Source organism: Zootoca vivipara, chromosome 6 (assembly GCF_965207765.1).
Source record: "Zootoca vivipara chromosome 6, rZooViv2.hap1.1, whole genome shotgun sequence".
Lineage (NCBI taxonomy): Eukaryota > Metazoa > Chordata > Lepidosauria > Squamata > Lacertidae > Zootoca > Zootoca vivipara.
The window spans coordinates 37605218-37632303 of NC_142589.1; the positions used below are offsets into that span (position 1 = coordinate 37605218).

Below are 27086 nucleotides of genomic sequence, written 5' to 3' on the forward strand. Positions count from 1 at the left end.
GCTTTTTTAAAAATCAAGGCAATAGGTTTTGGAAAGAGGGAGATCTCCTGGATGGTTACTTGTCTGCTTTGGAGAAAGTCTTTACCAGACCATTTAAGGAATTGCCTTATACCAAGCCAGGCAACTGGTTCATCTAACTCTGCATTGTTTTCACGGACTGGTAGCAGCTTCTCAGGGTTTCAAGCAGAGAGCATTTCCCAGCCCTACCTGGAGGTCGAAGCTGGGTCCTTCTGCATGCAATGCAGGTGCTCTACTGCTGAGCTACACAGCCCTTCTCCCCCCTGAATGAGATGATCCAATAGATTTCAATGTGTAAAGGCATCTGCAGGGACAGGCTCAATTGTGGGTATAGTTTGCCTATCCCAGAGAAAGAAGGCATCTGCAGGGACAGGCTCAATTGTGGGTATAGTTTGCCTATCCCAGAGAAAGAAGCAGAAAAGATCTGGGGATTCTTGAAGGATATGGAGGAGGAGGAACAGCAAACAGGTTTTAGGTGACAGGACACAGAGCTAACAAATCCACCAGCAGCCCTTTTGCAGTAAATGTCTGGGTAAAGCTCAGTCGGCAAGGTAACCTGTCATGCTTTGCATCTTTAAGATGCCTTGGAAAACCATGGAGTTAATGTCCTATTAGAATTCTCCCCTTTGACACTTTGCCTGTGAGAGACACCTTGAATGTATCCTTCCTGCATACTTTGCAAGGGTCACATTGAATGCAACCAGATCTGTGGCACACACACTGCATTCTCACCCAGGCTTCTTGCTTAAACCTTCCTTCCTTCCTTCCTTCCTTCCTTCCTTCCTTCCTTCCTTCCTTCCTTCCTTCCTTCCTTCCTTCCTTCCTTATATTTTTTTCGGGCACGTCTGAGTGGTTTATTTTCCAACCCTTGAGTGTATGTTATGTTTAACAGCAAATATTACTTACCGAATAATGAATCTACAAAGGTTAAATAATAGCTTTCACAGTAATGTTTCTTTTTTGGCAATGTGCTAGCTGTGCTGACCTGTCTTGATGAGGCTGCCCCCCCCCCCAAAAGAGAGAGAAAAGGAACAGAGAAGAATCCATCAACAGCAAGAAGGATGCCATTTGGGCAAATTAGGCCAATATAGGGTTAATGAAACTAAATGTTTGGCATCTTTTGACCCCATTCTTGTTTCTTCACCACTTCCATGTCCATCTATCCTTCTGATGGCCACTCTGGACTCCTTGGGGAGGAAAGGCAGGATATAAATTTAACAATAAATAAATAAATTGCTGGAAGACAAGGCAATGGTTTGATTTCAGCGAGGATTCGTGTGCCTGTGTCTCCTGTTCTCGGCCATGGCATGTTATCTCCAAAACTCACATTGTGGGCACTTGGAGAGAATAATACAGGTTGCCGTAGGAATCTGTGAAGTGGCCGGTGACCTGGGTACCAGAGGAAGGGCAAAGATGACACAAAATTAGATCAAATGGGAAAGCCCAGAGGGCCAGGGTGTGCCTGTTGGAATGGGCTGGCATCTACTGACTTCAGCCATGTTTTGCGCCCTTTGCGCTCAACAGCAGCAGAAAAAGGTTTAGTTAAGATCAGGGGGAAGCAGCCGCTCTGTTCAAATCCCTCCTCAGTACACACTGAGTGTAGCATCCTTCCAGATAAGGCAGCATATCAGGGAAGGAGAGGCAGTAAGCGGAGAGAGAGAGAGAGAGAGAGAGTGCAAGAGAGGAGGCAGGAGCAAGAGAGAGGAAGAGCAAAGGAATGCATCAATATCTAATAAACCTTACGGCAGTAAACCGACAGAAGGTTTCTAAATTGGTCAATTTCCTGGGTTTTTTTAACGGATTAATCAATTCATTATTCAATTAAATGCAAACACATCATTGCACTGCAATGTTCCAGCTCAGGAGCACCAAGCATGGGCTTTCCCTTCTCTGGTGGTGGTAGTGGGCATCTCCAGGAGAGCAATCCGTATGCAGAAGCCTGTTTCCCTGTTCTGATGGCTCTTGCTAAAATCAAGCTGATTGACTAGGTCAGCCAAGAGCTCCTCCACTGCTCACTATATGTCTGGCAATTTTTTTTGGCACATTCTTGCCTCTCCACCACTTCCATGCTCACCTATGCCTCTCACGGCTGTCCTGGGTACCTTTGTGTTTTGCCTGGTGGGAAGGCAAGAATAGGCATTTCATTATAAAAAGGCAAACACTGAGGTTGTTATGGGTATCCTCTAGAAGTAAAAAGCTCATCTTGAGGTTTCCTTTTCATTGAAGCTGGTGGAAAAAGAAGAAGGCCCTGATAAAGTGTGAATGGCAAGGGGTCCTTTAAGAGCCCTGTATCGCAGAGTCAGCATTTGAGTCATGGCCCCTCTGATTCAGTGGGGGACCACATTTTTTACCTGAAGGTAAAGGTCTATTTATGGACTGATCAGATTTCTATCTTCTCTTTCCAGGCTAGCAAACAACAAAATAGCAAAACAATACAATTTTTAAAGCATTAAAAGCTACAACTAATCCAGAATGCGGGAGCTAGACTGGTGACTGGGAGCGGCTGCTGAGACTACATAACACCGGTCTTGAAAGACCTACATTGGCTCCCAGTACATTTCCGAGCACAATTAAAATTGTTGGTGCTGACCTTGAAAGCCCTAAACGGCCTCTGCCCAGTATACTTGAAGGAGTGTCGCCACCCCCATCGTTCTGCCTGGACACTGAGGTCCAGTGCCAAGGGCCTTCTGGCGGTTCCCTCACCGTGAGAAGCAAAGTTACAGGGAACCAGGCAGAGGGCCTTCTCGGTAGTGGCACCCGCCCTGTAGAACGCCCTCTCATCAGATGTCAAGGAAATAAACAACTATCTGACGTTTAGAAGACATCTGAAGGCAGCCCTGTTTAGGGAAGTTTTTAATGACTGATGTTTTAATGTATTTTTAATCTCTTGTTGGAAGCTGCCGAGAGTGGCCGGGGAAACCCAGCCGGATGGGCGGGGTATAAGTAATAAATTATTATTATATTATTATAGTGAAGAACATCTATTTAAAAAAACAACAACAGTCACATACCACCACAGCTAATAATTTCAAGGTTATTTGGAACAGTATCTTTCAGCCATAAAGCCTTGGGTGAATGGGAATGCTTTAAAATTGCTCCTGAATGTTAATAAAAAGGAAGACAAACACATATCTCCAGGGAGGGCATTCCATAAACAGAGAACTACTAACAATAAGACCGTGTCATGGGACAATGCCAACAAAGCAACAGCCAGTTAATTAGTTAACAGTGAAATCCTCTTAATGTTTACTTGGAGTTACGCCCTGTGAGAATGATTCCCTTTTTTCTGATGTTCAGGCTGTGGGTGAAATCTGGCTAAAATGGCACCAACCACACAGAATCAGCAAGCTGGAAAGGGTGCAGAAAAGGGTGGCCAAATAACCAAGGGGATTGAGCAACTCCACAATGAGGAGAGTTTACAAAATAAATGTGGAAGAGGGGTGATGATAGAAGTGTGAAAATTAGGCATGGTATGTTTTGTTGTGCATTTTAATGTTGTCTTTTAAATACTGTGCATTTTAAGAATATTGTGTAATGAGTTTCTATATATATTTTTAAAAAACTGCTTAGAAGCCTATTTTGGCATTAAGTGGTATATAAACTGAATAATGATAATAATAACAATTATTAACAATTATTAGGAGGAATTAAAGAACCTTTTAAAGAACCTTTTAATGAGGGTGAAAGAGGAGAGCGCAAAATATGGTCTGAAGCTCAATATAAAAAACCCCAAGATCATGGCCACTGGTCCCATCACCTCCTGGCAAATAGAAGGGGAAGAATTGGAGGCAGTGAGAGATTTTACTTTCTTGGGTTCCTTGATCACTGCAGATGGTGACAGCAGTCACGAAATTAGAAGACACCTGCTTCTTGGGAGAAAGGTGATTACAAACCTAGACAGCATCTTAAAAAGCAGAGACATCACATTGCCAACAAAGGTCCGTATAGTTGAAGCTATGGTTTTCCCAGTAGTGATGTATGGAAGTGAGAGCTGGACCATAAAGAAGGCTGATCGCCAAAGAATTGATGATTTTGAGTTATGGTGCTGGAGGAGACTCTTGAGAGTCCCATGGACTGCGAGAAGATCACTGGAAGGACAGATTCTGAAGCAGAGGCTCCAATACTTTGGCCACCTCATGAGAAGAGAAGACTCCCTGGAAAAGACCCTGATGTTTTGGGAAAGATTGGGGGCATAAGGAGAAGGGGACAACAGAGGACGAGATGGTTGGACAGTGTTCTTGAAGCTACAAACATGAGTTTGACCAAACTGTGGGAAGCAGTGGAAGACAGGAGTGCCTGGCATGCTATGGTCCATGGGGTCACAAAGAGTCGGACACGACTAAACGACTAAACAACAACAACAAAACTAAATGATGTTAATAATAACAATTATTATAATAATACCACACTGCCAATATAAAAGTGAAAGAACTAACATACAGGGACCATAATACCTGCTAGTAGATCCAAAATATGGAAATACAGCAGTGACAATTAGCCCCACACACCAAATATGCAAGTGTGCTTTTATTGAGAGCAGCAATGCTGCCATTTCTGCTGCTCTCTCCCCAACTTAAGCAAAATTACACACTAACCACACCTGAAACTCACGGCTGTCATTATCAGCTTTCTCCCAATGCTGAGCTACTAAACATTTTGCTGCCACCAGAAGACAATATGATATTTTTTAAAAAATCAAGAGTCTGATTCTCTTCCATGTACCCCAATAGAATTCTTAAGCCACATTCACACTATACATTTAAAGCCCTATGATACCACTTTAAGCAGTCACTGCTTTCCCTAGAGAATCCTAGGAGCTGTAGCTTGTTTAAGGGTGCTGAGAGTTGTTAGGAGACCCCTATTCCCCTCACAGAGCTACAGTTCAATGAGTTGCCTGTGAAGAGGGTTTGAACGTTACACCACTCTGGGAACTGCAGCTCTGAGAGGGGAATACGGGTCTGCTAACAACTGTCAGTACCCGTAACTAACTAACTAACTAACTAACTAACTAACTAACTAACTAACTAACTAACTAACTAACTCACAGGATTTTTTGGGTGGTGATGGGAAGCCATAATGTTTAAAGTGGTAACATAGTGCGTTAAATGTATGGTGTGAATGTGGCATTATAGAATCTAATTTAATTATACCTGCGGGTGGTGCTGTGGTCTAAACCACTGAGCCTCTTGGGCTTGCTGATTGGAAGGTTGGTGGTTCGAATCCCCGTGATGGGGTGAGCTCCTGTTGCTCCTGCCAACCAAGCAGTTCAAAAGCATGCCCCCCCCAAAGGGCAAGTAGATAAATAGGTACCGCTCTGGTGGGAAGGTAGACGGTGTTTCCATGTGCTGCTCTGGTTTCGGTGTTCCATTGTGCCAGAATTAGCTTAGTCATGCTGGCCACATGACCCGGAAAAACTGCCTGGCTCCCTTGGCCTGTAAAGTGAGATTTACAACCCCAGAGTCGTCTGCGACTGGACTGAACTGTCAGGGGTCCTTTACCTTTACCTAGTCTCTTTATGTTTTCTCAATATTTGTAACCATTTTTTAAAAAACAAACAAACATGTAGATCCTTCCCTGTGGTATGTTTCCTTTTTTTAATTGTCTGATCTGTGTACTTTCAGGACTTCCCTGTCTGACTGATGGAAAGTGCTGATGGGGTTGAATGGGAATGAGGAGACCTTGCTCTGTGGAATCTGATTCTGCCCCTCTCTTGACCCAAACAACCAGCAAACCTTCCTCGCTTCCATCCCGGCCATGGAGAACAGCAGCAGCAGCAAGTTCGACAGCCCCACCAACATATCCCTGGTGGGCAGCGATAGCCCACTGGATGTTCTCGAATACAAGGTCATCTCTGTCTTCCTGGTGTTGGGCATCTGCGGAGTTGGCATCATCGGCAACGTCATGGTGGTGCTGGTGGTCCTCACCACACGTGAGATGAGGACTCCCACCAACTGCTACTTGGTTAGCCTGGCTGTGGCTGATCTGATGGTTCTGGTGGCTGCTGGCCTGCCCAACATCTCTGACAGCCTGGCAGGAACGTGGATCTATGGGTTTGCTGGGTGTCTTGGCATCACCTTCTTTCAGTACTTGGGCATCAATGCATCATCCTGCTCCATCACTGCCTTCACTGTGGAAAGGTAAGAGAAGATTCTTAGGAGTAGCTCCATTCTACTAGACCAGGGGTATCCAATGTGTTGCCCTCAAGATGGTGTTGGACTCCAACTCCCACCAGCCCCAGCCAGCATGGCCAATGGCCAGGAAGGATGGGAGTTGTAGTCTAGCAACATCTGGAGGACCACAAGTTCCACATCCCTGATTTAGACTCTAGAGCAGGGATATCCATCTATTTTATTGCTATCATAAATCGATTTGCCACTCTTTGTCATTACCAGAGGGTGGTTAACAGCACAGAATTAAACAGTGCACCCAGATACACCTTGAACAGAAGCAGTCTAAAAAAGTAAGGGAGGAGGAAATCAGTCTAAGATGTAAAAACAATGCACAAGCACACAATCTTCTCTCTATACAAAAGTAACTCTTGATCCCCACCCTCAGAGAAAATGACAGCCCCTCCTGGGTATCACCTGGGAGCTTTTCTCTCTCTCCCAGTTTCTCCCCCCCCCAGGAGATATTCACATCCCTGCCCATCATTCAGGGTGTTTTCATCCTCATTCTGCCACTTCATACAGATGTGGTACTTGCCCCCTAGTGGCACCCCAGTGCCATTGGACCACCACTGGGCAGCCTGGTGCCTACTGCCTGCCCAGCTTCTCTCTCCATCTTGAAACATGCCCTTTGAGTGGGTCCGATTTGCCCGTTTTTATGCAGTGGCAATTCATTAACATTGCCCCAAATCAGTGTTAAACAGTAAGTGGCATCCCCACTGCTCTTTCAGCACAGTGTTATGTCTTTACTCACAAATAACTTCCCCCTTCTCATCTCTGCCAGGTACATTGCTATCTGCCACCCAATGAAAGCACAGGCGATGTGCACGGTGTCGCGGGCCAAGCGCATCATCACCTTTGTCTGGATCCTCACCTCAGTGTACTGCACCCTGTGGTTCTTCCTGGTGGACATTGCTGTCAACAAAAGCCAGCAGCTGGAGTGCGGCTACAAGGTCTCCCGCAACCTCTACCTGCCCATCTACCTCCTCGACTTCGCCCTCTTCTTCGTCACCCCTTTGTTCCTCGCCACGGTGCTCTATGGTCTCATCGGGAGGGTCCTCTTCCGCAGCCCCATGCCACACCAGCCCACTGCCTGCACCCAACGCTGGCAAGACCAGAGTGGCAAAGTAAGGATCAGCAAAGAGAGGAATGGCACAGAGGCCAGCCGGAGCAAGGCCAGTGGCTCGAGAACCAGAGTGCCTGTCTCGTCCAGGAAGCAGGTAACACAGAACCCTCTGGAGATTTCCAAGTGCTGCCAAGTTCAGGCCAATGGGCAGGCAGGTTCAGCCTTTCGGGGGGGGGGACTGGAGAGAACAGTGTCGTACTGGCAAGAGGTCCAAAAGCTCAGCAGTGTATTCTATGATCGACACAATCATAGTGTGTTAGTGGCGGATTTGTTCTGGACCACCCACACATCATTTCACTCTCTTATTTGTTCTGCGATGCTCCCCCAGTGTTATTGATTGATGGATTAAATATATTTCTATCCTGCCTTTCTCACAAGTTGGGACCGAAGGCAGCTTACATTTAAAAATATTGATTATAAAACAGAAAAATAAAAACAAACTCGTTAAAAACAAAAAATTAAAACCCTTTTAAACTGAGGATCTTTGCATCCAGATAGGTTCATATAGGGAGATACGTTACTTCATTATTGCCATCTAAAAGGGCATATTTGCATGACAGCACAACAGAAGTGGGACAAATAAAATAAGCTGGAACATTTATAAGATAAAAAGTTAGAGGGTTTCAAAGGAAGGTTATGGGGTTTGCACAGACTGGAAACCAAGCAGTATGTCTGGCACAAAGCTTTTACAGGTGGAAAGAGGATTGAAAGTGGAATCGCATGTGACCACCCCAATACCACCATGAGCACAAATCATGATGAATGCAATAAAGGGGTGTTGGGGTTGGAGGGACCCATAGATAGCCTTGTAAACTAGAGCAAGCCTAAAGTCTGCCCAACCCTGATCTTTGGTGAGGTAGGGATACAGAACTGCAAGAAGCTGTCATGCAAAATACACCCACTGAAATCACCTCTTTTACCCACCTATTAAAGATAGGGAGCCCTGTGCTCCCATCCTCCCCCACTTAGCAGCTCTAATCTGTGGATGGACCCAGCATCCAGATTACATCTTTCCACCCACAGCTGTAGCCTCCAATTGTTTCCCTGGCTTATTTTACCTCCCCTCTCAGCTCTTAATTAATATCAATGCTCTGATTAATATTAATATTTATAAAGCACACTTTCAGAGAAAATGTAACAAGGTGTTGTACAGCATAAAACCATGATACAAAAGTAGCAACAGTAAAAACATCAATAACTTATCAATAAAAAACAGTTGGTTTTTTTAAACACAACCCAACACATTCCAGAACCCTGCCCGAAAAATGCAGTTTTTAAAACATGTCCAAAAGAAAGCAGAATTGACTTTTGGTCAGGATTGGCTGACCAAAACTCAGGGGCCCAATGGGCCACCAAAAGTGTATCATCAGAAGATGTCGGTGGCCTATATGGAGCATAAGGAATCAGGATGTGCTTCTGGGCATGTGCAGAATGCATTTGTTTCCCCAACTAACAAACAAATAAACCCCAAGCTGAGCAGGGAGGGACGAAGGGTTTCTAAATAGTAACTTGTGAATTTCCAAGCAAATCCAAGTCCTTTTTAAAGAATCGCTCATATGATGTGTCACCTTCCCTCTGCCAACATTTGTCTCGTTCGGCATGCCAACACGTTGGCTTTGCATTGAATTGAATTATCACCATCGCCGTCTGCCAAGCAAGGAGCCAGAAGCATTCTCTTTTTTATTTATTTATTTTTTAAATTTATTTTTATTAAATTTTATAGCACATACAGAAAAAATATAAAATATATAAGTACAAAAAAGAGAACAAAGTAAAAACCAAAAAACAAAGAAAAAGGAACAAAGAAGAAACATTTCTTTAACAATATCATATATAGTTCTTACTCTGTCAACTTCCTCCTTCCCCCCCTTCTACGTTTCTATTAATAACTAATACAGCACTCTCTACTTCTTAAACCATGTCTTCTTCTAGAATACTTATTGTAAAAAAAAATCTTGATCCCTTTTAACCACACATTCCCTATATTTCAGAATATCATTTGGATCTAGAAATCTTAATAATTATTTAACATTTAAACTTATTCCCTTCTTACTACGGTATATCTAAATGCTTCTTCAGCCTCTTTGTACTTCCACTTCCCTTATTATCTATTCTTAATCTTATAATTCTTTTCCAAATAGATCTTGAATTTCTTCCAGTCTTCTTCCACCGTCTCATTTCCCTGCTCTCGGATTCTCCCAGTCAGTTCAGACAGTTCCATAAATTCTATCAGCTTCATCTGCCAAACCAGAAGCATTCTCGGAGCCTTCATCAACATTGCATGGTGGCGATAGCTTTGCCACTGTTTTGTTTTAATTCTTTGGAAAGAGTCTTGGTACGAAAAGGGGAGGCTGAAAAGAGAATTCTAAAGTGAAGCTGCACAATAGATGGTGCCACTCCCACCCCGCAAATCCAGGGCTGATGATGGCTCTGGGAAATGCTTCTCTTGTTCCTACCTGTTTGTTGGTGGATTTGTAAAACTGCTCTACAACCAGAGAAATGCCGAGCGGTTTAGAGAAATTATACACACACACGAGTAATTTCGTTGTTCCCGCAAGGGGACAATGACAATAAAGATATCTTATACAGTGGAACCTCGGTTTACAAACACCTCGGTTTACAAATTTTCAGTTTGCGAACGCCGCGGACCCATCTGGAACGGATTAATTCACTTTCCATTACTTTCAATGGGAAAGTTCGCTTCAGTTTATGAATGCTTCAGTTTATGAACAGACTTCCGGAACCAATTACACCCATGCTTCGGGTTAAGTACGCTTCAGGTTGAGTACTCCGCGGACCCATCTGGAACGGATTAATCCACTTTCCTTTACTTTCAATGGGAAGGTTCGCTTCAGTTTATGAACGCTTCAGTTTATGAACAGACTTCCTGAACCAATTGTGTTCATAAACCGAGGTACCACTGTACACATATACATACAGATCATAAACGAGGAGAATTAAAGCTAATTCCCAAGCTAATTTGGGAAGGCTTGGGAGAAAAGCTTTTGACAAATGTTGAACATGTCACGATGCTGGAGCTTGCTTCACTTTTGAAATGAGAGAATTCCAGAGAACTGGTGTCATGATGCTAAAAGCATGTGCTAAACCACAGAGCCTAGGGCTTGCTGATCAGAAGGTCAGCGGTTCGAATCCCTGCTCCCGTGAGGGGTGAGCTCAAGTTGCTCGGTCCCAGCTCCTGCCAACCTAGCAGTTCGAAAGCACATCAAAGTGCAAGTAGATAAATAGGTACCGCTCTGGCGGAAAGGTAAATGGCGTTTCCGTGCACTGTTCTGGTTCGCCAGAAGCGGCTTAGTCATGCTGGCCACATGACCAGGAAGCTGTACACCAGCTCCCTTGGACAATAACGCGAGATGAGCACCGCAACCCCAGAGTCGATCACGACTGGACCTAATGGTCAGTGGTCCCTTTACCTTTTTATTCCACACTTCAGTTGAAAGAGCCTTCCAGATACCAGTGATAGGGCTTCCCCTGTCCTTAAGAGAAATAAGAAGAGTGCTGTTGGATCGAGCCAATGACCCACTGAGTCCAGCATCCTGTTCTCGTGGTGGCCAGGTAGATAGCTGTGGGAAGCCCTCAAACAGGACATGAGTGCAGCAGCCCCCTCCCCTCATGTGGTTTCCAGCAACTGGCATTCAGAAGCATTACTGCCTCCAGCTGCGGAGGCAGAGCCTAGCCATCATGGCTAGCAGCCATCACTAGCCCTTTGCTCCATGAGTTTGCCCAATTCTCATTTAGAGCTGTCCAAACTGGTGGCCATCACTGCCTCCCATGGGAGCGAGTTCCATAGTTTAACTGTGTGCTGAATGAAGAAGTGCTTTCCTTTCTATGTCCTGAATCTTCCAAAATTCAGCTTTATTGAATGGCTGTGTCTTCATCTTCTAACGTTTCTCTATCAACTCCCTCCATGCCACAAAAAGAAGGGTTGGGAGGGAGAAGGAAGAAACAAAGCTCTTGTAATGACCAGCTGGAATGGAACATTTTGTTGAAGAGGAGCCAAAAGTTCTTAGTCTTCCAGGTGAGCCAGTGGAGAGACTTTGCAGTTCCATCTCTCCATGTTTACACACAGGAAAGGGGTGCTCTAAGGTAGCAATGGTCAAATGGTGGTGCAAGGGCTGCATTTGGGCCCTGGGCACTAAGAAAAGCAGAAAAAGCGCTACTGACTTGGATTCTTTTCTTTTAACTCAACGCTTTGCAGCATGCTGCTTCCCACAGTAGCCAAAAGATGCTTTCAGGATACCCTCCGGCAGAGGCACGGGAGGAAGAGCCATATCCCTCGTTGTTGCTCCCCGGCAACTAGTATTGTGAGATAGACTGCCTCTGGAAAGAGAGGCTCCATCCAGATTTCATAGCAAATGGCCATACAATGGATCTCTCCTTCTCTGTGAGTTTGTCCCATGCCCTTTTTTTGCTCATATCTATTTATTAAAATTGATATGCCACTTAATTGTAAATAAATAAATAAATCTGAAAGTGATTTACACAACGAATAAAACAATGAGATTATCAGTAAAAGCAACCATTTAAAACATTCAGAACTAATTAAAATCTACGATAAGCTAAAAACCAAATTTATTCATGCATTGATTGTACATTTAAAATCCAGATGCAAGAGTCAAATGAAGTGTCAAGAGTATCCTGAAACCACAATACACTTCAGTTATCTTGCAGTTATGCAGCACAAGTAAATCTGTATCACGTGCAAGGGAAGTCCCACCATCTCCTTCAAACCCGATCTCTAATATAAAGGCAGTCTCGGTGCGGCTCAATTACTGTGCAGATATCTGCCAAATGCAGGTTGCTCTTAGATGCCCATTAAACATACAAGATGGGGTAGCAGAAAATTTACTTTTGCTGCATAATTCTTGATAACATGAAGAAAATGTATGCAATATAAAAATGACCTATCTGTCTCATTCCTACACCTTTCTGGAACAGATCCTGGCAATATGTAGCATTGGTGTAGAGTTTTCTGATCTATGACATCCCAAGCAGACAAGCAAATGGAAAAAGCAGCTGAAAAGCTGCAACTTGTGAAAGACATCCAAGCCACTTCTCTCTTTTTTTTGGCTCCTCTGCAGGTGACCCAAATGCTGGCCGTGGTGGTGGTCCTCTTTGCCCTCCTCTGGATGCCCTACCGGACTCTGGTGCTGGTGAACTCCTTCATGGAGCGCCCCTACCTGAACCGCTGGTTCATCCTCTTCTGCAGGGTCTGCGTCTACGCCAACAGCGCCATCAACCCCATCATCTACAACCTCATGTCCCAGAAGTTCCGCCTGGCCTTCAAGAAGCTCTGCAAGTGTGGGAAGGTGGAGCAGCAGTCAAGGCACAGATTCTACACAGCCTCCAGCATGAAGAAGGAACCTGCCGCCCACCCGCATGGGGACATCAAGGCTAAGGGGCCACCGTCCCCAGGAGGAGGCAAAGAGGAGGACTTGCCTGCTTTGGAGCAGGTGCCTGCACCTGAGAAAGAGAAGGAGAAGGAGCCATATTTCAGTGTGCTCTAAATGCCCCAGTTCCCCTTGCCTCGCTCCTTTCTCACTTCCCAGTAAAGGACTTGGTTTACTTCTCCTAGTAAACTAGATCCATAGGAAGAGAGGAAGCTGATTTAGACCAAGTCAAATGACTGGTTTATCCAGCTCAGAATTGCCTACACTGACTCGGTCTCTACCTGGAAATGCCAGGGATTGAACCTTCTGCATGCAAAGCAAGTGCTCTCACTGAGCCATGACACTTCCTTTAAATATAATAAGATCTCATGGTTCTTGTTTAAATAGGAATTTGCCTTCTGGCTGGCAGAGGCTGTCCAGGATTTCAGACTGGCGACATTCCCAGCCCTGTGTGGAGATGCTGGGGAATGGGCCTGGGACCTTCTGCATGCCAAGCAGGTGAGCTGTGGTAACTGCAATATAGGAAGTTGCCTTACTGAGTCAGACCCATGGCCCATCTAGCTCAGTCCTGTCTATGCTGACTGACAGTGGCTCTTCAGGGCATGAGGCAGGGGGCTCCTCCAGCCCTGCCTGGAAATGCCAGAATCGAGCCTGGGACCATCTGCAGGCAAAACTGGTGCTGTGAGCAACCCCAAGCTATATTTCAGGAGCCCAAATCAGTGTTCACTCACCATTTTGAACAGAATTGTGTTTCTGACTCTGGGAAGGAGTGTCAGGGCTGGAGCCCTGCTACAAGTTCTGTACTCAGGACCTAAAGGATGCAAGGGGACAGACCACACCAGCCAAGGAAGCCTCTTGGCAGTGAGAGGCCAGGGCAAGCCAGATAATCTCTTGGACCCCTATAAAAAGCTGGCATCTTAAGCTTGTGCACAGGTCTGAGCTGAGTACCTAGAGACAGTACATTTCCCCTTGCTGCCCAGGTATGAGAGAGCTGAAAATGGGGGAAGAAGAAGAGGGTCACTCCATAGTCCACTGACCATGACTTGCTTTGCTTTGGCCTCTTTGATATACAGGGGAGAGACATTAGATAGATGATAGATAGATAGATAGATAGATAGATAGATAGATAGATAGATAGATAGATAGATAGATGATAGATAGATAGATAGATACGGTAGGTAGATAAATAGATAGATAGATATTTCTCCTTTTTATTTGCCTCGCTGCTCTAGAAGCAAGAGACAAGATATGCTTAACTCTCTCTGCTCCCATCTCCCTCAAACTGGTGCCCTCCAAAGGTTTGGGACTCCAGTTTCCATCAGTCCCTGCCAGCATAGCAGGTCAGGGATGCCAGTGATGTGTGGAGGGCATCCCAGCTCTCAAGGCTGAAAACAGGTTGTGCTAGAATTATCTTGCTGGTCTTACAATGGGCAGAAACACAGTTGCATCAAAGGGCTGAGTTGTGATTCCTACATGGCAGGGGGTTAGGTTGGGTGACCCTTTGGGTTCCCTACAATTCTATAAGTGCAAAGTCGCCCAGAAGATGCTCAGTTCAACAGGGACAAGCTGTCTGAAACAGCAGCATCTAAACCTTTGCAACTCAGCCTTTGAACTGCTATGTACCCCTTTCCACCCCCATCTAGGAATGAGTCAAGGGTAGCCTTTAAGAAAATGTTTTTTTGAGATATTTGGTGACTTGAATTGGGTAACTACTGGGCATGGCATTGCATGGCAACAGACACTGAATAAAATGTTACAAGGCTTCAGTGGTAGACTGTAGCATCCATTGGGGGCAGGCACAGGTGCCCTGGTGCCATCCACATGTTGCTGGACCACAACTCCCATCAGTCTCAGCAAGAGATGATGGGAATCGTAGTCCAACATCTGGATGTCCTCACATTGGCTTTTCTGGATCAGGGGGAAGGTGTACACATGATGGTGGCAAAGTAGACTCTGGAAAGTAAACTCTATTGTGCATGTTGCCAGTGACCCATTTCTGCTCGCCTTGAGCTTTGTGGCTAGGTTCCCCTTGACACTGGAGCTGTCCAGTAGGACACAGCAAAGGAACTACCCAGCCAAGGACAGGCAGGCTTTATAGAGCTGCCCCAGCAGCTTGAGCAAACCTAGCTGTGGCAGCAGGTGTTTTCAATGCTGCTGTCTGCCTGTCCTAGTTCCTGGATTGGAAATATGACCACCCTGGGACCTGCTGGTGAAGGGAGGGTAATAAAATTAAATATAATTAGAATGATGATGATGATAATGCAAACATGCCTAGGCTGGAAGTTGCCTGGAGTAGGGTGTGTGTGATGGGACAGGGAAGGAAGCGCTGGCCTCACCCTTATATAAACAGTCAAACCAACTGCTAGAGGATGAGCAGCAGCCTTGTAATTGGAAAGCTCCACAGCCCATGAAACTTTGAAGCCCTTTGTATAGCATGGGAGGAAAGCTAAACAAAATAGATAAGTATTTCAGAATTTCGGGCAAAGACTGTGAGTGATGTAACTCTGTGCAGAGAGAGAGGTGGATAAGAGAGAATGGAACTGTGGAGAGTGCATAAGACTTAATTAAATGAGGTGGAAAAACAATTCTCGTTTGAAACTTGCACTTCTGGGGTTGAAAAGAGGTTGGAACTTTGTGCAGGAATAACATCCTCACTGGGTCTCCTCTTAAACCTAGAGACAGACCCAGGGTTCTGAAGGAACCTATGTTGCTGCAATTTGCTGTACACCTCTTAAAGAGAAAGTTAAAGCGGCAAACAAGTTCATGGAGTAGAGGGCTATCAATGGCTGCTAGCCAAGATGCTTATGTTCTACCTCAGGCATCCCCAAACTGCGGCCCTCCAGATGTTTTGGCCTACAACTCCCACGATCCCTAGCTAACAGGACCAGTGGTCGGGGAAGATGGGAATTGTAGTCCAAAACATCTGGAGGGCTGAAGTTTGGAGATACCTGTTCTACCTCCACTGTTGGAGGCAGAATGCCTATGAATTTCAGTTGCTGGGAATCCCAGGTGGGGAGAGGGTCCTGCTTGCATCTGGGTGCCCACTGTCAGAACAGGATGCTGGACTAGATGGGCCATTGGCCTGATCCAGAAGGCTCATCTTATGTTCTAAATGACCACCCTGTTTTGAGATCACAGTCAACAGCAAGTGGAAGGTGGATGTTCTAGAAAAACTAGGGAACCACTGGGAACAACCGGTCCCATTGCTTAATTTCAAAAGAGTAACGCTGCAGAGTGAAAAATGAAGGAAAGTATCAAAGGATGCCAGGGAGAACAGGTTTTTTTTGGTTTTGATTTTTAAGTTTGCTAACCATGACTCTTTGTCAATGGGATTTCCCCACCTCTTTCAAAACAGAAAAGTTCATCTCTCATTGTCTGCTTTCTGTCCTTTGGTAATTATCCCCTGCCCCCACACAAAGAAATCCAAAGACTCTCAGAATATACTCCCAACGGTTTCTAAAATATCAGTCCTCAAACCTACCGAATCAAAACAGCATTAAGCATGCTGGCTCCAACTCAGAAGCTACAGCTGATGAGCAATTTATTCCTCCCAGGCATAATTCAGTATGGAAGTTCAAAAGACAAATCACTTATTTAAACCTCCCTCCCACAAGACTGGAAAGAGACAGAAAGGGACAGCGTGCTAGCTTATGGTCTCAGCTCAAAGTTGTTTTCCGTTGCCACACTCGTGCGTGAGCTTTAATTGAAAATGTATAATGCTCTTTAATCTTGGTTATTGTAGGCCAAATGATTTATGCACACAAAATATGCGAAGTGAGTTCTCTTTCTCTTCTTATTGCATAGATGAACACATCATCTTAGAAACGACCAATATGATTGGCTTTCTATTGCTCCATTGGTGGGGATGTATGGGAGATGTGCAGCTTGTTGTGTGGCAGTGGAAATCTCCCCTGGCTTTTGGAATGCTCCAGCAAAATTGAGGCCAAAATTGTAGCCAAGGGCTAAACTAGATATGATTATGTTAGGTAAAGGTAAAGGGGCCCCTGACCATCAGGTCCAGTCGTGTCCGACTCTGGGGTTGCGGCGCTCATCTCGCTCTATTGGCCGAGGGAGCCGGTGTTTGTCCGCAGACAGCTTCCGGGTCATGTGGCCAGCATGACAAAGCTGCTTCTGGGGAACCAGAGCTAGCGCATGGAAACGCCGTTTACCTTCCCGCCGGAGCGGTTTCTATTTATCTACTTGCATTTTGACGTGCTTTCGAACTGCTAGGTGGGCAGGAGCTGGGACCGAGCAATGGGAGCTCACCCCGTTGCAGGGATTTGAACCACTGACCTTCTGATCAGCAAGCCCTAGACTCTGTGGTTTAACCCACAGCGCCACCTGGGTCCCATATGATTATGTTAACTGTGGTTAATTAGATGAGTGTAATGATTGTGAGAGCTGGAACATGATGAAGGCTGATCGCCGAAGAATTGATGCTTTTGAATTATGGTGCTGGAGAGTCCCATGGACTGCAAGAAGATCAAACCTATCCATTCTGAAGGAAATCAGCCCTGAGTGCTCACTGGAAGGACAGATCCTGAAGCTGAGGGAAAGATTGAGGGCACAAGGAGAAGGGAACAACGGAGGACGAGATGGTTGGACAGTGTTCTCAAAGCTATGATCATGAGTTTGACCAAACTGCAAGAGGCAGTGGAAGACAGAAGTGCCTGGCGTGCTCTGGTCTATGGGTCACGAAGAGTCAGACATGACTAAACGACTAAACAACAACAACAACAACAATGAATGTGAACTTTTTTTTGTGGTCATGTAAATATCAGCCACCAGGAAATCTGAACAACCTTAAGATCACAAGGAGTATTATTTTAAAATATATTTTATTATTGTGGAGGAAAATTGAGAAATAAATGCAATAAGAAACAAACTCCTATCATCCCCAGCTAGCATGGACAAGGGTCAGGGAAGAGGGGAGTTGTAGTCCAACAACACCTGAAAGTCATCACTATAGTTGCATTGAAGACACCCTGCTTTAGTTTATCCATTTTCAATGCCAGAGTGCTCTTTATCTTTAGGACATGGGCCACAACAGAAAAGGTCCTGCCTTACTCACCAATCCTTATTTTGTCTTGCTTGAAAAGATTTCTACCCTGTCTTTCCACCAGTAGCTCTTCAAGGGAACTAATTTGTTTTTGCATTGTTATTTATTATTATTATTTATTGAATTCATCTACCACCCAATACCCAAAGGTCTTGTAGCTTTTCTCTAACAGCTATAAAGTATGCACAACCGAGACTCACCTCAATATCTGATGGGAAGGTGGGGAATACATATGGAAAATCTAGTTTTCAGGGTCAGTGTTGTCTTGGGGAAAATGCCAGGGGAATCCACAACACCTATGTGAAAATCTGCAGGAGGAAGAGGAATGTGAAGTTTGCTAGAACCAGGACAAGCTGAGCCAGCCCCATGTCAGATTTAGCAGAGCCCTCAAAGTTCAGCAAGTTCAGAGAGTAATTGGGTGTATAATAGCAATTGGGTGTATAATTAATTTAATAAATATGCTTACAATGACAATACACATAGGTTAGCTCAGTGGTGTGGTAGAGCAGGAGCAGGAACAAGGTAACTGATGGATGTTCCTTGCTCTGGCAAGTGGATGAGGTGATAACGAGGCTTTCAAGCTTTGCTATTGTTTGTGGCATGTAAAGGAAGAGAAAGAGGAAAATAAAGCAGAGGTTGGGTACTTCCTCTTCTCTTCAGTGGTGTTCTGACTTCAGCCCATCTTGTATCTTGAATTAAAAGCTAAAGGTTGCATTTCAGGTGGCTGAAGACCTTTTGCTAAAGATCAATGCATTTTACAAGCTGAAACTATACACAACCAGAAGGACCACTGAGTCCAATGGAGCTTACTCCCAGGAAACTACAGGATTGCAGGCATGCCAGATGACACCGCTTATAATAGAAGAATGTTAGAAGATCCTGTCTGCTGCACCAGGCCAATGGTCCATCTAATTCAGCATCTCACAGCGGCCAACCAGAGGCCCCAATGGGAAGCCTGCAAGCAGGACCCGACTGCAGCAGCAATTCTCCCCACTTGTCATTGGTATTCAGAGGCACATTGCTTCTGATTTTAGAGATGGCATAGCCACCATAAATATTTTATTTTATTTCCAAGACAATTTCTAGCCTGCTCTTTGTCATATGATCCCAGGACAAGTTGCAACACAATAGAACAGTAAAACAGCAACACAGCAATAAAAGCAAATCGACATAACTTATAAAAGCAAATAAGAACCCAACATCATTCAACACACCTGGGGAGCCACAATCAGAACTCATCACTTGTAGCTGCAACAGAATTCCTAACTGTGCCCCCTGCCCAAAACACAGGCATACTGGTGAGTTTTCAGCTGGCTCTAAAATGACAAAATTCTCTGTGCCAGTTGTCCCTCTAGGGCAGTGCTCTTCAGCCTGGGCTTAAATGTTACTGAACTACAACTCCCATCGTCCTTAGCCAGCTTAGCCCAATGGTCAGGGATGATGGGAGCTGTAGTTTAACAAAAGATGGAAATCCATGGTTGAAGAACACTGCTCTGTGGGAAGGGGGTTCCACAGGTGGGGCTCCACCAGACAGGAAGTCCTATTTTATGTCCATGCTCAATACTATTCCCCCAACAGAAGGTAGTTGAGCTCCAGATTGTAAACCACAGAGCAGCTGGTGCAAGGAGACGTGTGCATTCTGGTACAGTATTTGAGTTCCAAGGGCTAGTAGCTACAGATAGCTTGACCCCCTATGAATTTGTCTAATCCACCTTTAAAGCCATCTGGTTTGGTAGCCATCATGACATTTTGTTGCCAAGTGCATCACATTTCTTAAAGGCCATTCTAAAAATGAAGGGTTTTTTACACTGCCTTCTAGAACATCCGCATAGGTGGGCTCAAGGGAGACAGGGAAAGAAATTGGTGCTGCTGCAGTAAACATTGGCAGTCAGAGAGCTCAGGAAAAGGGCACCGGGGCCTGAACTGCTCCTTTGGCATTTCAAAAGGTGTAAGGAGTGTTTTTGAAAAAGCTTTGCCATGGTTTGACAAAAACAGAATCCTTTGCTGAGAAAAGCTGTTCTGGAGGATTTGGCACCAAGTTATAGGCTCTGAGATGTCACCAAGCTGGGTTTCCTGTTTGCTGGATGTTAATCTTCTTCTGCAATTAACCTAGAGCAGCCTCCCCTCACCTAGCACTTCCTAGATGCTTTGCTCTACAATTCCCATCTGCCACAGCCGCAGCCAGCAGAGCTTATAGCAGGTGTATTTCATTTGATATAGAACATAGTTTCCCTACCAAATGAGGAAGATTCCAAACTTCACTTTCATAGCAAGATCTGCCATTGGAAGCAGGCTTTTGAAAAGACGATTCCCTACCACGAGCATTCAGACTCTCTGCTAAAAAGTTAGTGGAAATGTTTGTCCTTGAAACACAGCAGCAAAGACACGCAACTGTTTCACAGAAGGGTTCTTAAAAACCATTCTAATTACCAGCAGCTGGGCAGGATATGTTTGTGGAAAATGTTCCAGGCTGAAAAGGTTTAAAAAAATAATAACCAGAAAGTATTTACATGAAGCTAAAAACCATTTGAGACATTTCCTCACCACTTCTTCACCAACCCTTTAAATACTGTGATTTAGTGCTTCGTTTTCAGTAGGTCAAAAAGAAATTCCAGCTGGCTTGCTCCATATATATATATATATATATATATATATATATATATATATATATATGCCCTGTTCTTCAGTCAAAAGGGCCCTCGGAGTGGTTTACAGATGAACAAAAACACCACGGTCCCTTCGCTGTGGCTTACAATCTGAAAAGGCATGTCATGAAAGAAAAAAGGGATGAGGAAGGGAGAGGAAAACAAGCAAAACTGGCTACCAAATTATTGATTTTACATGGTTCTTATTTCACGACCAGCTCAGATGGAAATGGGCTCTTCATAGCTGAAAAAACAGAACTTGAGACACAGCCTGGTGTTGACTCATCTGTTTCTGGAAGTGACTGTAATGCAGCCAGAAGCTGCTGGCCTTACAGAGTGGGGGCCTCAGCCTTCTGAGGTGCAGCTGAAATCTGCTGCCTTCTCCTCAGTCCTGCTGTGGATTGTGACTGTTTCATAAGGTAGTCACAAATACCTTCATCATCCCATGTATTAACAGGCCAGAGAATAATATATTCAAAAGGTCTTCCACTTTGTCTGGTTCTCTACTCTGCACCCCAACGCTTAGCATAATGCTTAGGCTGGCCTTGCCTGGAACATCCAAAACCGTGCATTACTGCCCAGAGGTGCTGGCACAAAGCTGCAAATGACAAGGCTGTGTGCGCTTTTTATTTACAGCCAGAAACAGGCAAAAGAAAATGAGTTGTCATACTGTCTCACAACCCCAATTAAGCAGAGTGGCTTTTCCTGATGAAAACTGTAATTAGCAGCTGCTGACGATGGCAAGAGAGGTAAGCCCAGTTGTATTGTGGTGCGTCCAGAGGAGGCAGGGACAGAGAGGGTGGGTGGTCTGCAGCAAAACTGATTTCCATACAGAAGGGCTGTTATGTGTTGATGAAAGAGGCCCCTCATCACTCAGAGAGAATCAGCCAGCTCTGAATGTGTCCACTCCAGGGATGGCACCCCCACACAAAGTGTAATTATTTGCTTGCCGCCACCGCCTGAGCCGTGGCTCTTGTGCAAAGTTTGAGTGCACTCAGATAATCATTTCTCGTGTTAGCTGCCTGCGGAAGGCAGAAAGGCAGGGGTCATCCGAGGTCAAGGATGCTCAGGAGCGGGAGGGAATGGCGGGGAGCATCACTTTGTGTGATCAGATCCTGCTTGTGGGTTTCCCACAGGCATCTTGGTGGCCACTGTGAGAACAGGATGCTGGACTTGATGGGCCCTTGGCCTGATCCGGCGGGCTTTCCTTATGTCCTTACTTCTTCTTTTTTGTGAGCTTGGGACCAGGCTGTGACTTGATGCTTGATATCTCCTGAAGCACCGCTTCCCAATGAGCTTAGCTGAGTTACACTAGAGCAGGCATAGGCAACCTTGGCTCTCCAGATGTTTTGGAACTACAACTCCCATGATCCCTAGCTAACAGGGCCAGTGGTCAGGGATCATGGGAGTTGTAGTTCCAAAACATCTGGAGAGCCAAGGTTGCCTATGCCTGCACTAGAGTGACCTGCATGTATTGTGATAATATTCTGGTGGGGAGAGAAGTTCGTATTTTGCTGCTCGTTTCTTCCTCTTATCTGCCCTTCACTACAAGGCCCCTGGTGGTGGTGGTGGTATGTGGGGAGGACAAAGATGGTGTGGATCAGGTCAATTTGCATGAGAATTTGCAAATATCAGATTCCTGGGAGGTCTGATCTCTATATTCCCTGCTGTGTGCACAATGCAAGTCATACAACAAACAACTTTAAGGGAGGGGGTACATTTTAAAAGAGAATGGCCCTTTTGTTGTGTTTTTATTATTGATGCTCCATTATGTGTTCTTAATGTTGTATATCATTCTGGGATCTTTTGATAAAGGGTGGTATATAAATTGTAAAACAACTACTACTACTACTACTACTAATAATAATAATAATAATACTGTAATAATAATACTGTAATAATAATAAGACTCTTGAAGAAGATCAAAGAAGATCAAACCTATCCATTCTTAAGGAAATCAGCCCTGAGTGCTCCCTGGAAGGACAGATCGTGAAGCTGAGGCTCCAATACTTTGGCCACCTCATGAGAAGAGAAGAATCCTTGGAAAAGACCCTGATGTTGGGAAAGATTGAGGGCACTAGGAGAAGGGGATGACAGAGGACGAGATGGTTGGACAGTGTTCTCGAAGCTACGAACATGAGTTTGACCAAACTGCGGGAGGCAGTGCAAGACAGGAGTGCCTGGCGTGCTATGGTCCATGGGGTCACGAAGAGTCGGACACGACTAAACGACTAAACAACAACAACAACAATAATAATAAACAGCAGCATCCTTTGGCCTTAAGGGGTGCTATAGATTCACGTGAAACCAGCCCCTGTGTGAGCTGGACAGGTTGTTGTAAATTTTTTGAGTGTTACTTATTAAGACTTTTCTTCTTCTGAATTCAATAACTTTGCAGAGCGACCCAGAGAGGATTTCCTCAGGGATCCTGATGGCAGCTGTGGCTGTTGCCCTCCCGTCAACTGGTTCAGCTTTTATTCCTGGGAGCTTTTAAAGCTGAATCAGAGACTGGAACTGACCCAATGACAAGGGAAATGTCCCAGTCCCCAGAGCATTCCAGTGACAGTATAAGAACGTGAACCGAACTCATCATGTCTCCTCACCTTCCACAAAGCACATAAAACAACAAACCTGACTGAAATGCAAGAGTGCACATTCACATTTGATGCCAACGTGTTTGTGGTTGCTTTCTTTCACAACAGCCCTGTGAGGCAGATCCCCTGCTGTCCCTATTCTTGAGGGAAGTGAGATTGACAACAGAAGTGAGACTGACAACGTAAGCTCGCACCATGCATCCCTGGCATTGCAGAATTCCTGGCAGAAATGAAGCTCAAAGCCAAGTCTAAAGCAAATCAAATTCTGTATTGCATCACCTTTGTTGTGTTTTCATTCCCAACAATCGCGGGCAGTTGATCTTGGCTGTTCCCATTTTACCAATGCGAAGGGGAGGTTGATCCTGTGGGGTGTGGGGTAGTTTATAAAAGAAAGCCAGCCAAACCATTTCCTTTGCTAAGGTAATGACTTTGGAGTACCATGATTAATAAATCCAAAGAGGTTGCCACAGAAACAAATGGGTGGGTCTTTCCCCACTCACCTGGCTGGTAGGTAGAAGAACAACAGCCAGAGTTGGATGATGGAAGGGGAGGATAGATGCTGGAACTTGGAGAGAGAGACACATAGATATTTGCTCTGCACTGGACTTTGGGCCCACCCTGGAAAACTAAAGGGGAAGCAAGATCTATGAGGGTGCTAATGCTGTGAGCCCCTCCATCCTGTACTGAGGTTTTATATATGTGTAAATAAAATCATCTATCCTATCTCCACTGATCTCATTTCAAGGAAACGGAACCTCAGGTAAGCAGAGGCACCCCTGGAATATCTCACTGCTTGGAGAATGGGGTAGCAGCACATTAAAAGGTAAAAGGTAAAGGGCCCCTGGATGGTTAAATCCAGTCAAAGGTGACTGTGGGGAGTAGCGCTCATCTCACTTCAGGCCAAGGGAGCCAGCATTTGTTCACAGACAGCTTTCCAGGTCATGTGGCCAGCATGACTAAACCACTTCTGGCGCATGGAGGGCCGTGATGAGTGCCAGAGCGTACAGAAATGCCATTTACCTGCCCGCTGCAGTGGTACCTATTTATCTACTTGCACTGGTATGCTTTCGAACTGGGACAGAGCAATGGGAGCTCACCCCAGTTGCGCGAATTCGAACTGCTGACTTTCCGATCAGCAAGCCCAAGAGGCTCAGTGGTTTAGACCACAGCACCACCCACGTCCCAGGTAGCTCATAACAACAGAGTGTCAAGTCTAAACCTGGACTAGCAAATTATGTCTGACTTAATGTACTAAATTACCAGCATAGCCAAATGGGCTGGGTTTGGGCAATAACCACCACATATCAGGTATGTCAGGTTGTCACACACACACACATACGACTTCATATCAAGTCAGACTCTTCTAAGTTAAAGTCTTTACATTTCTTTGACTGCTTCTATTATTTTACTGCTCAGTACCTGTATGCTGTATTGTTTTTAACACTCGATTGGGAGCTGCCCAGAGTGGCTGAGAAAACTCAGCCAGATGGGCGGTGTATAAATAATAAATTATCATTATACCTGCTATTTTACTGTATTTTAAATCAGCTTTATTATTATATTACAGTACTTTCTACTTAAATTGCCGCAAGCTGCCTTGGGTTTGCAGTGTATAGCAAAGTGGTTTCAAATGCAACATGAGACTTCCATTTCTTGCAGGGAAAAGATGAAATGTTTAGGCGTTTGCAAAAGGCCATTTCAGAATCAACTTCAGACTGCCTGCCTGGGAGCTGCAGGCAGCGTGGGCACAGAAGGGATGGCTGGCTGGCCAGCTGAAAGACAAGGGTGAGGGGAAGAAGCAAGTGCCAGTCCCTGGGCACACACAGGCTGTTGATAGGCTGCGTCTCGCATCCCAGGTGCTGTCCTGTCCAAGCATGGCTCAAGGCTCTTGGAAAAAGCTGGGCTGAAGCAGTGGCACTGACTGGTTCACTGGCGGGGTCACATCCAGAAGAAGACCAGAGTCACATCCAATATGGAAAAGTCAAGTCCAACAGAGACAGAGTCAAGCTTCCAGACAGCTGGTGCAAAGGAGCAGAGGTGCTCACAATAACACCAACCAGCTACTACACCCAAAGCACCAGTGAGGAACAAATCCCTGCCGTGGGCTTCCTGGATGACGTGAGGCTCCTTTCCAGAAGCTTCCCAGAGCTGCTGATGTACTTCAGGGCACAGCCCCTCCCCTCCAGCCAGTAAGCTGCTGCTGGGCAGGTACTACTGGGGTCAGGTGCTTATTTTGGCGCAAGGCTTTGTGGGTAAATATGCAATGCTACCGTATATGCCTGTTGTCTTTTTCCATGGAGTTTTCTTGGCAGGGATACTGGAGTGGCTTGCCAGTTCCTTCTCTCTTTTTTTTTTTTTAAATATTTTTATTAATTTTCCAATTAAAACCAATTATATCACATTCAATATTTCAAATTATACACATATATATATCAATCAGACCGAATGTTATGCCAAATCATCTAAAGAATTTTTTATTTAGGTTCCCATGCTTCAAGAAATTGGGAATTCCTCGCAACTGTCCACTGCCGTCTTTTTTCTAAAGTTCAAATCGTCCTTCAAGTTCATAATAATCCAGATCTTCCCCTTACAGTCACATAGATGTTTTCCACTTTCACGATTGTTTCCCAGCTGCTGATATAAATATCAAACAAAGTCTCACAGATGTTCTTTCTCCTGTGTGAGTTAATCAGTCCAGCCTCCCCATAAATCTTCTTAATGGAGCTCCTGTTGCGTTGAAGCAATTCGAAGTAGCGCCATCTTAAAAAGCTCAAATCACTTTCGCTTTTCTCTCATAGCCATGAAGATTTACGATCATTATAGAATTTACAGCTTTTCCAGGCAGGAGACCCAAACATCAAACCATAGACTCTTGGTAAATTAATGGATCTCCTTGCCCTATAGCTGAACTTAGCTTCAGGTCGCTGCTCCAATTTAAAGTGCGTCACAGCTCATAAATCCTCCGAACGCATTCAGAACTCCTTCCGTCCGACTAGGGGGGGGCTTTTCTCATCGGCAACTCCACATCTTTAAAAAAATATGCTCAGTAACAACAGTTATAAGGTTCAACTCACACAGTCTTTTGCTTCTCTTTCACTCCAAACAAGCCAGGACATCGCGTCCGGGAAGGTACGAGGCAACAATATGAAGAAAAAAAATAAAATAAAAACTCACTCCCCTTATCGCTCCGTCCCCATCAATCCTTCTTCCAGATGCAGTACAATCTTTGACTCCTCTCACTCGGCAGCATAAATTTCTCAGCAGTAAACAGCGCTTCTTTCCCTCCTTCTGAAGTATGTCCATAGATTTAAGCCTAATTATCTTCTTTAACCATGGAAATCCCCGCCATGCAGATTAGCGTCCGGGAGTCCTGGCCCTTGTAAGTGCTCAGCCCAAGCTCCCCCCACTCCAAAAACAGTCGGAGTGGGTCTGGGGGCATCGCGGGCCAGCGGCCCCTCTCCGTAACCCCCGGAGAGGGTAGGGGGTTGCCATTTACTCCCCTAGCAACCGCCAAATTCCTTACAAAGGTCAGAGAGATGGAAAACAGGTCCGCCATTCCTGCAGGCGGAAACCGGAACCTATGCCAGTTCCTTCTCCAGGTGGATCACGTTTAGTCAAAACTCTCCACTATGACCTGTCCATCTTGGGTGGCCCTGCACGGCATAGCTCATAGCTTCTCTGAGTTATTCAAGCCCCTTCACCATGACAAGGCAGTGATCCATGAAGTCTCAGATATGCTGATGACACAACCTTGATGGCAGAAAGTGAGGAGGAATTAAAGAACCTTTTAATGAGGGTGAAAGACGAGAGCGCAAAATATGGTCTTAATCTCAACATCAAAAAAACTAAGATCATGGCCACTGGTCCCATCACCTCCTGGCAAATAGAAGGGGAAGAAATGGAGGCAGTGAGAGATTTTACTTTATTGGGTTCTATGATCACTGCAGATGGTGACAGCAGTCACGAAATTAGAAGATGCCTGTTTCTTGGGAGAAAAGCAATGACAAACCTAGAGAGCATCTTCAAAAGCAGAGACATCACCTTGCCAACGAAGGTCCGTATAGTTAAAGCT

The 27086-nt window shown here is 45.1% G+C and overlaps 1 protein-coding gene across 1 annotated transcript; it reads left to right on the plus strand.

The window, feature by feature from the left end:
• Positions 1 to 5681: 5681 nt before the first annotated feature.
• LOC118086789 (thyrotropin-releasing hormone receptor-like) lies at positions 5682 to 12833 on the plus strand. Its single transcript, XM_035118781.3, has 3 exons — positions 5682 to 6155; positions 6967 to 7402; positions 12408 to 12833. Exons 1-3 carry the CDS (start codon positions 5773 to 5775, stop codon positions 12831 to 12833), a joined length of 1245 nt encoding a protein of 414 aa, XP_034974672.2. The 5' UTR covers positions 5682 to 5772.
• Positions 12834 to 27086: the final 14253 nt, after the last annotated feature.

Coding starts and splice junctions, on each gene's coding strand:
- LOC118086789 (XM_035118781.3), top strand. CDS start 5,773: ATGGAGAACAGCAGCAGCAGCAAGTTCGACAGCCCCACCAACATATCC. Junction 6,156..6,966: donor ACTGCCTTCACTGTGGAAAG/GTAAGAGAAGAT, acceptor CATCTCTGCCAG/GTACATTGCTATCTGCCACC. Junction 7,403..12,407: donor CTGTCTCGTCCAGGAAGCAG/GTAACACAGAAC, acceptor GCTCCTCTGCAG/GTGACCCAAATGCTGGCCGT.